Source organism: Globicephala melas, chromosome 2 (genome assembly GCF_963455315.2).
Source record: "Globicephala melas chromosome 2, mGloMel1.2, whole genome shotgun sequence".
Lineage (NCBI taxonomy): Eukaryota > Metazoa > Chordata > Mammalia > Artiodactyla > Delphinidae > Globicephala > Globicephala melas.
This window is the reverse complement of record NC_083315.2, coordinates 70,464,986-70,478,216: the sequence shown is the minus strand read 5'-3', so window position 1 is coordinate 70,478,216 and position 13,231 is coordinate 70,464,986. Positions and strand designations below refer to the sequence as shown.

Here is a 13,231-nt window from a genome sequence, read left to right as displayed (position 1 = left end):
AGGTGGATAGATATTTGTAGAGTGAAAGTGTTCCTAAAAATCTCAGATAATCCCTCGTTTCCTGCCAGAGGCTGCTCTAGCCCGTTCTAAAGGGTTATAGCTGGACCTCTTGGCAGTTGGCAAAAGGGGAATAGTTTGTATTACTTGTCATCAGCTTTATCCAGGAAATGAAGTTTGTCTTAGGTCTACCAGCAAGGCAGCTCTGCTCTTTGTCTGTTCTCTCTTGCCTTATGTGATGTGTTAAAATACATCCACAAATTCTTTGACTCGTTCTTCAGAAAGTAGAGCCTAATTCCTCTCCCCTCAGGTGTGGCATTGACTAAATGTCTTGCTTCTAATAAATCATGTAAGGTGGAGGTGATAATATATGACTTCTGAGACCCCATCATAAAAGGCACTGTGGCTTTTGCCTTGCTCACACTTGGATCACTCACTGTAGAGAAAGCCAGCTGTCATGTCATAAGGGCACCCAAGCAACTCTATGAACAGGTTCATGTAGCAAGGGACTGAGGCCTCCTGCCAATAGCCAGCATCACCTTGTCCGCCATATGAGCCATTTTGGAAGCAGATCCTTCAGCCCCAGTCAAGCTTTCAGATAACTGTAGCCCAGCCAATACCATGACAGCAGTCTCATGAGAGACTCTGAACCAGAGCCAGTCCCCTAAGTTGCTCCCAATTTTTTTACCCACAGAAACTGCAAGATAATAAATGTTTGTTGTCTTAAACTGCTAATTTTTAGGGTAATTTGTTATGTAGCAATAGATACCTAACACACTTTCCTTGGTTGAACCCCTATCTGGGCATCTTCACATCTTCACTTACTTCTAAATAACTCCTTCTCACACTTACTCAAGGCGCCTAAGAACATATCTGGTTTTTTCCATCACCTTTGAATACCTCATATTTAAGGTAATATTTGTATCACAAACTCCCTTATGTCATGCCTTGGATTGATTTTTCTATGATCAATGTTATATTTTCTTCAGGTATTAAAGCTTTAAACAGTAAAGCATGTTGTTGGAAATCTTTATCATTCTTCACAGAAAAATTCCTGTAATTTTTGGGTAGTTTAAATATATTATGTCTATTCTACATTCTCCTTCTGGACATTAGGAGCTTATAGACATGACTTCATTCTGATAAAGCCCCTTAGACATGCAGGAGTGTCATCCTCCTACTTTGTTTAACCTGATTTTTAATCCTAAAGGTGGTATCACCTGTCCTCCAAAAAACTGTATTATATATGATCATGTGTATTTTAGTTGATTCTTTGCCTCTTGAGACTATGACACACTGAGATTTTACCTCCCTTTTCCTTTTTCTTCGTTAATCTCTTTTCCCATCTTATGTGATTATAAATAGAATTCAAGCATATTTTAATGAATACAGCTCAATGTTCCCCACTTTTCAAGTGGCCCTTTCTAATTAAAAAAAAATTATATCAAGTTATTTCTTCTTTTTAATGGTCCTGTATTAAGGATTTCTTAGGGGCTCCTCCTTTACCATCTTTCCCCCCCAAAGGATGTAGCCTCCACACTGCCCCACACCATCTTGGCCTGGCATTGCTTTGGGAAATAGTGCAGAACTCTATGTGGCTAAAACCCTGAAGGTCCTAGATCCTTATTTCTTATTTCTTAATTTATTTATTTATTGTCTATTTTTGGCTGCGTTGGGTTTTCATTGCTGCGCACAGGCTTTCTCTAGTTGTAGCGAGCGGGGGCTACTCTTCGTTGAGGTGTGCGGGCTTCTCATTGTGGTGGCTTCTCTTGTTGTGGAACACAGGCTCTAGGCGTGTGGGCTTCAGTAGTTGTGGCACACGGGCTCAGCAGTTGTGGCTCACGGGCTTAGCTGCTCCGCGGCATATGGGATCTTCCCAGACCAGGGCTCGAACCCGTGTCCCCTGCATTAGCAGGCAGATTCTTAACCACTGCGCCACCAGGGAAGTCGCGATCCTTATTTCTTTTTACAGCTGACCTTTGAGCTTGTGTTCTGTTTTAGCACTTTTCTCACTTGTTGAGATGAAATCAAGAGGAGGTGAAGACTAATACAAACAGAAGGGAATTCCCTGCTGAGAGGATTAAGAGAGTCTTCTTATATAGACTCAAGCCAGAAGAACTGCTACACTTTCAAGGACCCTCCATAGAGAATCTGCCACTTTAGGGTCACCTTGATGTTTTTTCTCTGTTATTGACATTTATGGTCCATCTTCACCAGGTTCTTGGTCTGATGATGTGGCTTAATAGCAGAAAATTCAGTAACTATTTTTAAATGCCCAAACCCTCTCAGCCTACACCCTAACTCCTTTACCCCCCGTGGGAAAATAGAAGCCTCCTTATTGCAGTTAGGCTGAAAGAAATGGCAGTCCTGGAGGTTCAGAGAGGGGCCTGGTCTGGAATATGTGCACTTCCAGTAGGGCCATCCTATTGGGCCAGAATTATAGCTCCTCCACCTCTTGTAACTCGACCTCTAATTAGCCTAAGACATTAAGCAGTTCGGCCTTTAAGAACAGAGGGGAATGGTCGCATCACTGTTTACCACAGGCTCCGTTAGCTAATCAGTAGCATTTATCCCTTTGTATTTATTGCCCTTTAAACATTCAGAACCACACCCCCAAGTGCAATCCCACGGGAACGCTGAAAAGGAGCAGGTCAATCCCCCAGCCTCCGCTGAACACTTGTAGTGCAGGAGCGAAGCTCTGCTCCTCTTCCTGTTTTCTTTGGCATTTGGGGTAGCACCTCAGGGCAACGTAACGCAACACTGTGATGATGTCCCAGGCTATCCTCAGTGAGTCTCTGATGGCCACAATGCCCTACGTGTTATAATGCCAGTCATCCCTTGATTTGTGGCCAAATAGAAGAGTGACCCTGGACCCGGGTCCCCAGGCTCCAAGCACAACCCATGCCCGAAAGGAAAGATGGGATGGGAAAAACTTATGCAAGCAGCATAGCATATGAAGAAAACGGAAAAGCTGGGGGAGCACTTAGCCTTGTATGATATGGCAGTGGGATGTCAGCCACACAAGCTGGTGGGATCTTAATCTGTGCAAACAGAAGGGCGATGTCTAGAAAAGGGGCATGTGTGTCCCACTGTGCCCCCCTGGGAGCACTCACTGCTTTCTGAGCAGCATCACTCAGTAAAAGACATGGAAACAAACTCAGCAAGTTCAGGAGAGGAAGGGAAGCGGGACACCGGGGGTGAGCTGCAGCGTGGCCGGAGTGGCCGTACCTTCCTGTGCTGCCAGCAGGGCTGGGGTGGGTGTGTAGAGTGAGACGGCCCCCTCCACCTCACCCCTTGTGCTCTGATCTTGTCTGCACACCAGCCAAGTGGAAGGGTGCCAGACCACCCACCGCCGGGAATCCTCTGCCAGCCGGGCCGCCCCACTCACCTCGGCAGCAAAGTGCTTCCCGCCCACAGTGTGCTCCGAGCCGTGAGGTTCATTCTCGTCCCCCCAGTGCAGGTGCAGCTGCGAGGCATTGTAGCGGGCCCCAAGGCCCTGGATGTGCATGTCCTTGGGCAGTTTCAGTTTCACTGCAGGGAGAGGAGGGGCAGTCTTCAGAGCCCTGGCCAGCTGAGTACTGCCTGAGAGCAGGTAGGCATCACCTGCCCAGGGCCCAGACAGGGGCGAGTGGATACAGCGAGGTGGGGACCAGAGAGATGCAGCCTGTAGGTCAGAAACCTGGGCTCTTTCTCTGAGAATGTCCCCCTTTCACTAAAGGTATTCCAGTGGCACAAGCACCTTCTTGGTTCCCCTTGGAAAATGATGTCAGGAACTAATTTAGACCAATGGATGAACGTTTGTTTATATATCCATGTATTACACACTTGGCTATGAAGATAGAACCTGTCGTGAAGTATCTGCCAAGCTGTAGAATTATATAACAACAACAACAATAATAATCGCTCTTTATTAAGCACTTCTCTATTCTGGATATTAACGTACATAACCTCTAGTCTTTACAGTACACATCAATATGCCCATTTTCCAGATGAAACCTCAAGGAGTTTAAAATTCTCATCCAGAGTCTCATGACTCATAAGTAGTCAAGCCACGATTCAAATTCGGGTTGGTCTGACTCCAAAGACTGGGCAAGGCCCCCAGTAAACTGTGTGGCCCCTTGAGTTGTTCACGGTGCCCCGGAATTCACTCCCACACCATATCCAATAGGCCAAGGGGCTCAGGCCTGTCCCCTCTCCCATCCCAAGAGATGTGCCGCTTCTGAGAGATACCACCCCGGCAGAACCAGCCGAGCCCAGGACCTGCAGCATCCCCTGGAGAGAGTGGTCCAAGCATCCCTCAAGGCTCCCGTTTGCCCTCCTTCCTGGGTGCCTCAGTAGAACCCACCCTACCCCCTGCCCCGGCAGACAGAAGAGGCCAGGGAGCTGAGGAAAGCTCAGACACCCCTTCAGGTCTTGGAGGTCGCTCCCTCACCTGAATGGCCATTGTTGGTCAGGACAAATTGCTGGTTGGCAGACTCACTGTAGCCTTGGAAGCCAAGGGGCACAAGGCTGGCGTTGTACTGGAGGATGTCATCCTGCAGGTCTATTGGGGACTGCATCAGGCCCCCACATAATGGGTAGCTCTTGGACCAGCTCTTCTCCCCGTCGGGACCTGGAAGGAGAGATTCAGGTCCATGACTTAATCCGTTTTCCACTAAAGATTTTTCCTCACCTTCTAATTCTGTGTGCAATACAATCACTCCTTTTCTATTCCTTTCTTAATCCCTAGAGGTATACTCTTAAGGCCCAGAGACCCCAGCCTACAGAACCAGGTCATGCAAATGCCTCCAGACCATTTGCTTCTGAAGTGATGTGGGGAAAGAGGGACCAGAGCAGCCCCGTGGCAGGGACTCTGCAGTATTCTGTCCGTTGTTCATATTTCGACCCGACGCACGTCCATTCCACGTGAAGACCTCGTGACTCTCAGCAACTTAGCATCTGTGCATTGAACGCCTCCTATGAGCAGGAATTGCTCTGGGTCTTGGGGCTGCCCAAGCTGACATTCTAGTGGGGAAGATTTTTTTTTTATTTTATAATTTTTTTGTGTTTTTAGAAGCTAAGGACATTTGTTGTTGTTGTAGTTTAAAACCTATGGCTCTCTTTCCTTTGGTACTTTTTAAAAATTGAAGTATAGTTGCTGTACAATATTATATGTTACAGGTGTACAATGTAGTGAGTTATTTTAAAATATGGAATGTATTCCCCATGTTGTACAGTATATCCTTGTAGCTTATTTTAGACCTAATAGTTTGTACCTCTCACTCCACTACCCCTATATTGCCCCTCCACCCTTCCCTCTCCTAGTGGGGAAGAATTTATTTAATCCGCTGGGATGTCCCCCGTTGGAAAAATTGGAGTCTGTCTCCAACTCCAGGTAGGTCTTTGAGGTTGGTGATATACAGGTATGATCTTCCTAATAGGAAACCCTTGAGGACCTTGACTCTGAATACCCACATCTAGAGCAAGTAAAAACCCCCAACCTGATAGGGAAGCTTGGAAAATATCAAGTAATTATAAGCCCGGAATCACGGAGCTAAATGCAATGTTTACGCTGGGGAAAAGTATGACAATATTACAAACTAATTATTACAATATAACTGACAAACTAGCAGTGAGGAGGAGCAAACTTATCAAATAAACCCTCCAGGGCTCAGGCTTCTTGCTAACTACCAGGTAATAGTCCTTCCCCTGGAAATGAAAATAAACAATCCAATCCCACGTTCACTTTCTTACTCCCACAAGGAAAAGTCTTTCAGGGATGTAAGGCTATGGTTAAAAGATTATCTCCCATGGTAATTAAGTGGATTTTCAAGCTGAGGTTTCTCCAGAAAAGCAAATAATTGGCAGGTCACGGCTCGTTAGAGTAGAACCATGGTGCCCTGTGGGCTCTCTAGGAGTTGGGAACCAAGGTTTGCCACCTGGAGTTCATTCATCAGTATTTCAGCACACGGAAACGTGTCACCTAGAGCAGAAGGGGAAGGAATACCACGTCTTCTGGGCACCCTTGCCATAGACCACGGCACCATTTCACAGGAGCGCGTGTGTGTACACCGGCCTCACAGAATCCCCATCCCCTACACCTTGTTCTCTAACTAGGGGACCTCACCTGAGAGTAGGGAGAGTCAGAAGCAAAACTTGGTGCCCACATTCATTTGAAATGCTATGACGAGTTGGTCCTAGGTCTGGACACACACAGGAGAACCCTCTAATATTTCAGGCTGTCAGCCTTCGGGTATACCTTTTCAGAAATGTTGGAGCTGGAAGGGATTTCAGACTCTCCAGCCCAGCCTCTCACTGGACACCAGTTTTCCCAACCCTCACATGTCAGAGTTTCCACTGAACTGTATTGTTTTTCTTTCCACGGCCTCAAAGCCCTGGACTCAAGGCAACTAAACTACACCAAGATGGCGACTGGCAGAGAGGCAGGCTGGAGGACACCAAGGCAGTCACTCCAGGGGGCAGACTGGATTAGGGCAGTTACTCAGCTGGGGGCAAAACCGAATCCCTTAGAGACCACAGGGTTCAGAGATGAAGCAGTCAAGAGGTATCATGCCAGCCCTGAGGGTCAGGAAGCAGCGCAGCTCCTAGGTGGCAGCCCTTCAAGAGTGAGGCTGCCAGCCTTTTCTCTCTCACAACGGCATCTGGGCCCACAGCCAGGGTGGCAGAAGCTGCCAGACAGGCATGAATGGAAAAACTCAGGACATGAAGAGGTGTGGCAAAGAGATCTCCCCTTGAACACATAGCTAAAGGGAACTGAGTAAGAAGGGCTTTCTTTTCCCAGAGCCAGAGCTCCCCTGAAGGTTTCATGAAGAGGGGACTGGGCCATCCCATTTCATCTCTGTGAACCCATGTCGTGCTTAGGATCACATGCATAACAGGCACTGAGTAAACATCTTCCCCAAAGAATGAAAGACCCCCAAAGAACAGAGAGCTTAGGGAAAGGTTATGAGGAGGAATTTTCCTTTTGCCCTAAATACTTTCGTGGAAGTTGGCCAAATTAGGTATTTGGGAGCAGAAAAGACTAAGGATATAAAAGGCAACAGAGGGCTTCCCTGGTGGCGCAGTGGTTGAGAGTCTGCCTGCCGGCGCAGGGGACACGGGTTCGAGCCCTGGTCCGGGAGGATCCCACATGCTGCGGAGCAGCTGGGCCCGTGAGCCACAACTGCTGAGCCTGCGCGTCTGGAGCCTGTGCTCTGCAACAAGAGAGGCCGCAACAGTGAGAGGCCTGCGCACCGCGATGAAGAGTGGCCCCCACTCACCGCAACTAGAGAAAGCCCTCGCACAGAAACGTAGACCCAACACAGCAAAAATAAATACATAAATAAAATTAAAAAAAAAAAAAAGGCAACAGAGTCAGTGGTGGCAAAACCTTCCTAGGAAAGAGAAGCAGCTGTATTGGACCCGGAGACTCCAGCTTTCCAGCACCAGCCGTCCCCTGCCCTCCACCTCCGTGAGTGACCTCAAGCCAGTCACCTTCCCTGCCTTCGTCTCCTTTGCCCTTTGTACAAATGGGAGGGGTGGACACTATGTTCTGGAAGGTCCCTTCTGACTCTCAAGCTCTGAGATTTCTTAAGATTACTAGGACTAAGCACCTTCACCTCTGTATCAGGCCGGTTGGAACGGGTTGGAGAGAATTGCTCATCCAAAGGCAGTTCCTGGGCATGTGACGAGGTGCCCAGTGGGAACCAGCTGTGGGAACGAGGGCACAGGGCGCTGCTGCTCCTGGGGCTGGCGGGAGAGTGGGCAGTCCTGCCGGTTTGGGCTGCTGACCACTGGAAGCACTCGTCCTGAGTGCCCATCACAGGCCCTTTGGGCAGCAGGATCTAGGAAGCCTCTTCTATCCCTCCTCCTCCTCATGATGGTGATGGTGACGATGGTGATGTTAGTAGTTTTGGTCCTTACACCTCTACAACTCCATGGGGTCAACAAGGCAAGAATTGCCCCATTCTGTAGACGAAAAATTGAGATGAAGTGATTTGCCCAAAGACAGACTTTGGCTTCGTAACAGAGTTACCTTGCCTGGGTCACAGGACCTCCATGCCTTCTATTTCATTATTTATCCAGGAGATTTCGTGCACGCTCGTATCCTCCTTCTCCCATGACCTCCTTGAAGGCAGGGACCATGTCTCATTCACCCCTGCCTTGTCCACAATGCCTGGCATAGAGCAGGCCCTCACATGTTTCCTGAGCTGGATTCTCTTACTAATTTTCTGCTTGTTCCTCTCCAGGGAAGCATGCACCTATATTAAACCCCCTAGTTTCTCTCTATTCCCCCACATAATTTTCTTTTTCCTATAAAAAGTAAAGAAAAATGATGTTACTTGCTCAGGTTCAAAAGTTACCCTCCTAGCTTTCTAGTGTACCTGCGTGAGGTTTTGTTCTGTTTGGGGCCACTCATTGAAAAAGAAATCCGGTTGCTGGCCGGTAGCCTGGGAGACGATCTGCTGAGTATGGAGTTTCATTGCAGTTCACGGGACTCTCTGCCAGCGTGTGATGGCTGTGTCCCCTGCTTACATGGCTAGAGACGTTGTCAGAGCAGCCTCTGATCTCTGTGGCTTGTGAGTGAGAGAGGGAGGTGCCATGTGGCTGGGCACCAGGACACCCAGTATCAGGCACGTAGGCAGCAGGCTCCCTTCTGCCCTGCAGCCTCTGTGTGAGCAACGTCACTGCTGATCTAACACTGCACTTTCTTTTCGCTGGCAGCTACTGCCCAGGCTGTAATTTTTCAACTTGTTCTCAGCTTTCACACTCATGCCAAGCACTCTGCTGCCAGAAAACCTCTCCTGGGACTGACTCTTCCAAAAGAAGCATTTGTTTCCAGCTACCATCAAAATGTGACTTTTCTCTCGGGCTGTGACTTTGCTTCTTCCGTGGATTAGATTCCTCGCGTGATCATGATAAAGGAGATCATGTGTATCTCCCAGTTTGTTTTTCCAACTAAAATCAAGGCATTATTTCTTTCCAGTTCATGAATTTTTCTGTTTGAGGCAAAACAGAAGTGGACCAAATTTCTGTTTTGAATTGTAACAAGAGATGAACGTGGCACGGCTCAAAATGCCTCTCGTGCTTTCCAGCTGGGCATTATTGAGGCCCAGAGTACAAGACTTGCATTACCCGAGGACCAGAATTTCTTTCAGGGAAAATGTCAAATGCGTGCAACCGTAGAGGGAGGAGCAAAATGAACCCCATATCCCCGAGCTCAACAACTAACAATCCACAGCCTGTCCACCTTCATCTCTACCACACCTGCTCTCCCCTATCCCTGGATAATTTTGAAACAAATCCAAATATATTTCATCTGTGCATATTTCAGTATGTCTCTAAAACATAAGGCTCTTAGAAAGAAAGTACAATACCATTACCACACTTAAAAGGTTAACAATTCCTTAATATTATTAAATCCAGTCAGAATTCAAAATTTTCCAATTATCTCATATCTTTTTAAAACATTTCTTTTTACAAACAATAAATGCTGGAGAGGGTGTGGAGAAAAGGGAACCCTCTTGCACTGCTGGTGGGAATGTAAGTTGATATAGCCTCTATGGAGAACAGTATGGAGGTTCCTTAAAAAACTAAAAATAGAACTACCGTACGACCCAGCAATCCCACGACTGGGCATATACCCTGAGAAAACCATAATTCAAAAAGAGTCATGTACCACAGTGTTCATTGCAGCTCTGTTTACAATAGCCAGGACATGGAAGCAACCTAAGTGTCCATCGACAGATGAATGGATAAAGAAGATGTGGCACATATATACAATGGAATATTATTCAGCCATAAAAAGGAATGAAACTGAGTTATTTGTAATGAGGTGGATGGACGTAGAGACTGTCATACAGAGTGAAGTAAGTCAGAAAGAGAAAAACAAATACTATATGCTAACACATATAGAATCTAAAAAAAAAAAAAGAAAAAAAATGGTCAGAAGAACCTAGGGGCAAGATGGGAATAAAGATGCAGACCTACTAGAGAATGGGCTTGAGGACAAGGGAAGGGGGAAGGGTAAGCTGGGATGAAGTGAGAGAGTGGCACGGACATATATACACTACCAAATGTAAAATAGACAGCTAGTGGGAAGCAGCCGCATAGCACAGGGAGATCAGCTCGGTGCTTTGTGACCACGTAGAGGGGTGGGATAGGGAGGGTGGGAGGGAGGGAAATGCAAGAGGGGAGAGATATGGGGACATATGTATAACTGACTCACTTTGTTATGAAGCAGAAACTCACACACCATTGTAAAGCAATTATACTCCAATAAAGATGTTAAAAAAAATAGGAATTTCAGAGTTTTAAAAAAACATTTCTTTTATTGAAGTATAGTTGATTTACAATGTTGCATTAGTGTCTGCTGTACAGCAAAGTGATTCAGTTATGCACATATCTATACATTCTTTTTAGTATTCTTTTCTGTTATGGTTTATCGCAGGATATTGAATATAGTTCTCTGTGCTTTACAGTAGGACCTTGTTGTTTTCATATCTTTTTAATGGTTGTTTGTAAAATTCAGGATTCGGAGAAGGTCCACATAGTGAAGCTGGTTGATGTGTTATGGCCTAGATCTCAATTTGATGGCACTAAGCCTTGTCAGAGGACAAGTGGCCCCACTCTTCCAAGGCTCAAAATCTCAGAGCCAGGCTGGCTCAGCCCATCCTTTGCCCTCGGGGTGGGTCATGGGGTCCCAAGTTTCCACCATCATCACCACCACCCCGGTTAGGCCCTTACCAGGTCACACTGCAGAGGCTCCACGTGGGGTCCCCGCCCCAGCCTTTGCTGTTGCAGCCAGAACCAGGTGTAGCCCTGCTCCCGTGGTACCACCCATCCGTCCACTCCCTTTCTCCATAGCACGCCCTGCCCTGCCCCCGCCCCCAATAAAACAAAGCAGAACCGCAGCCATACCCACCGCAGTTCGCCCCCATGGTCAGGCCAGCTCCCCCATCCTCAGACCAACCTTCACAAATGTTCTTATGCTAAAAATCTGCTTACAATGCTGCCTTCTTTCCTCTCTACCTTCCAAATCTTGTCCATCTCCAAAATCCAGCTCAAGTCCTGGGCAAGCTACTCCAGCACTTTCTTCCTGCCTTGAACTCCTAGGCCAGATTATCCGGCTTCCTACAATGGTACAGTGCCTTGAATGGTCATTTAGCCATCTCACCTGTGACTGTTACTCTAAACCCGGTCCAGACTAGAACTCTGTCTGTAAGTTTTGAAGACCTTTGGAAGCCTAGAACTCTGTCACGTCCCTCCCCCGTGTCTGAGCATATAGTGGCATTTCCTAGACACTTAATGAATTGATTTGGAGGGTTTCTTAAGCTCATTTCAGAAATCTAGCCATAAAGGGATGGGAGAAGGGTGTGTGGGGGGGTGTGTGTGTGTGGTGTTTATAGGAAGATGAGGGTGACGAGAAGCATTTTTTATTTTTTTAATGAAGAGACTTGAGCACACTTCCACGTAGAAGGAAAGGGGAATAGAGAAGGAAGGATGGTTCCAGGAGAAGGAGGGGCTGATTCATGGAGTGTGGCCCTTAGAAGACAGTGGGGGAGGGGTGGACCCAGCCAGCAGAGGTAGAAATCACCTCTGGGCTGAAGGAGGCACTCCGTAAGTGTTTGCTGAATGGATCAGACCAGAACACTGAAGCCTTCCTGGAAAGGAAGCCCATAGAGTAAAAACCCAGTCAGAAATCCTAGAACTCAGCAGGCCTGCAGAGGTGATCAGAGAAGAGGATGGGCTGTAGGATGACAGACAGTCTCAGTTTCTCACATTCTGAGATGCATGCAGCCCAAGTACACCCATGAGCCTAAAAGAGTCAATGTGATTTTTAAAGTGAACCTGTATTTGGCTATTTTCTTACTACACCTTATGTCTTGTTTTAAAATTTAATACAATTTCAAAGCAGGTACAACAGTAAAGAGCATAGTAGCATGGCCCCGTGTACCCGTCTCTCCATGACTAATCTAGTTTCATCCATACCCCCCGCCCTATCCATTCCCCCTCCACTGGATTCCTTTGAAGAAAATCTATGGATGCATATATATAATTATAGGTAATAACTGTAAAAATAACCACAATATCATCTTCACATCTAAAAACTGTTAACAATGATTTTTTTTTAATTTTTAAAAAAATCTTTATTGGAGTATAATTTCTTTACAGTGGTGTGTTAGTTTCTGCTTTATAACAGAGTGAATCAGCTATGCATATATCCCTATATCTCCTCCCTCTTGTGTCTCCCAGTGGTTTCTTTTTGTTGTTGTTGTTGGGGGTAGGAGTTTATTAATTTATTTATTTATTTTTGGCTGTGTTGGGTCTTCGTTTCTGTGCGAGGGCTTTCTCTAGTTGCAGGGAGCGGGGGCCACTCTTCATCGTGGTGCGCAGGCCTCTCACTATCGCGGCCTCTCTTTTTGCAGAGCACAGGCTCCAGACGCGCAGGCTCAGTAGTTGTGGCCCACGGGCCTAGTTGCTCCGTGGCATGTGGGATCTTCCCAGACCAGGGCTCGAACCCGTGTCCCCCACATTAGCAGGCAGATTCTCAACCACTGTGCCACCAGGGAAGCCCCCAATGGTTTCTTAATGTCATCAAATATCCAGTGCAAATTCAAATTTTCCCAATTGTCGCATACATCTTTTTTGTTTTTTTTTCCTATTTTTTAATTGAAGTATAGTTGATTTACAATGTGTCAGGTATATAGCAAAGTGATCCAGTTATATATATATATATATATATCTTTTTCAGATTCTTTTCCATTGTAGGTTATTATAAGATATTGAATGTAGTTCCCTGTGCTATAGTCTCATATATTTATGAAATAGTTTGTTTGGATCAGGGTCCAAATAAGGTCCATGTATCATGACTGGTTAATATGTCCCTTGAGTTTCTTTTAATCTATAGGCCCTCCTTTTATTTTTCTCCAACATGGGTGTATTTGCTCTGTACATACATATGTAGAGACTCAATACTGCCTTGGGCAAATAACAATTCATGCAAGTAAATGAAAGATAATTTTATTATTTTATGATCTGTTTGCAGACATGGTATGTGGTAAGTAAAACACTTTATGGGTTGAGCAATTTCTTACATTTATACATTTACAACATATACGTTACAGCATGTATTGTAATAATAAAAGCATATAGGGCTCCTTAGAAGATCAGAACTAGGTAATTACTGGTACAGTTTGATTGCTGTTTCTCACTGATTACTCTTTCTCACTGACTGCATCCTATGTGCTTAAGA

At 46.1% G+C, this 13,231-nt stretch overlaps 2 protein-coding genes across 3 annotated transcripts in view; one reads left to right on the top strand and one right to left on the bottom strand.

The window, feature by feature from the left end:
* The window catches only part of CA12 (carbonic anhydrase 12), a 60,061-nt gene that overhangs the window by 15,450 nt on the left and 31,380 nt on the right, over window positions 1-13,231 (bottom strand). For both annotated transcript variants that reach the window (XM_030878934.2, XM_030878936.2), the window contains exons 3-4: window positions 4,430-4,609; window positions 3,386-3,528 (exon numbers count right to left, since the gene is read on the bottom strand). In XM_030878934.2, coding sequence (XP_030734794.1) covers window positions 3,386-3,528; window positions 4,430-4,609 — 323 coding nt within the window. The remainder of the gene's footprint in view (window positions 1-3,385; window positions 3,529-4,429; window positions 4,610-13,231) is intronic.
* Window positions 1-13,231, top strand: part of APH1B (aph-1 homolog B, gamma-secretase subunit) — a 95,439-nt gene that overhangs the window by 67,626 nt on the left and 14,582 nt on the right. The window lies entirely within an intron of this gene.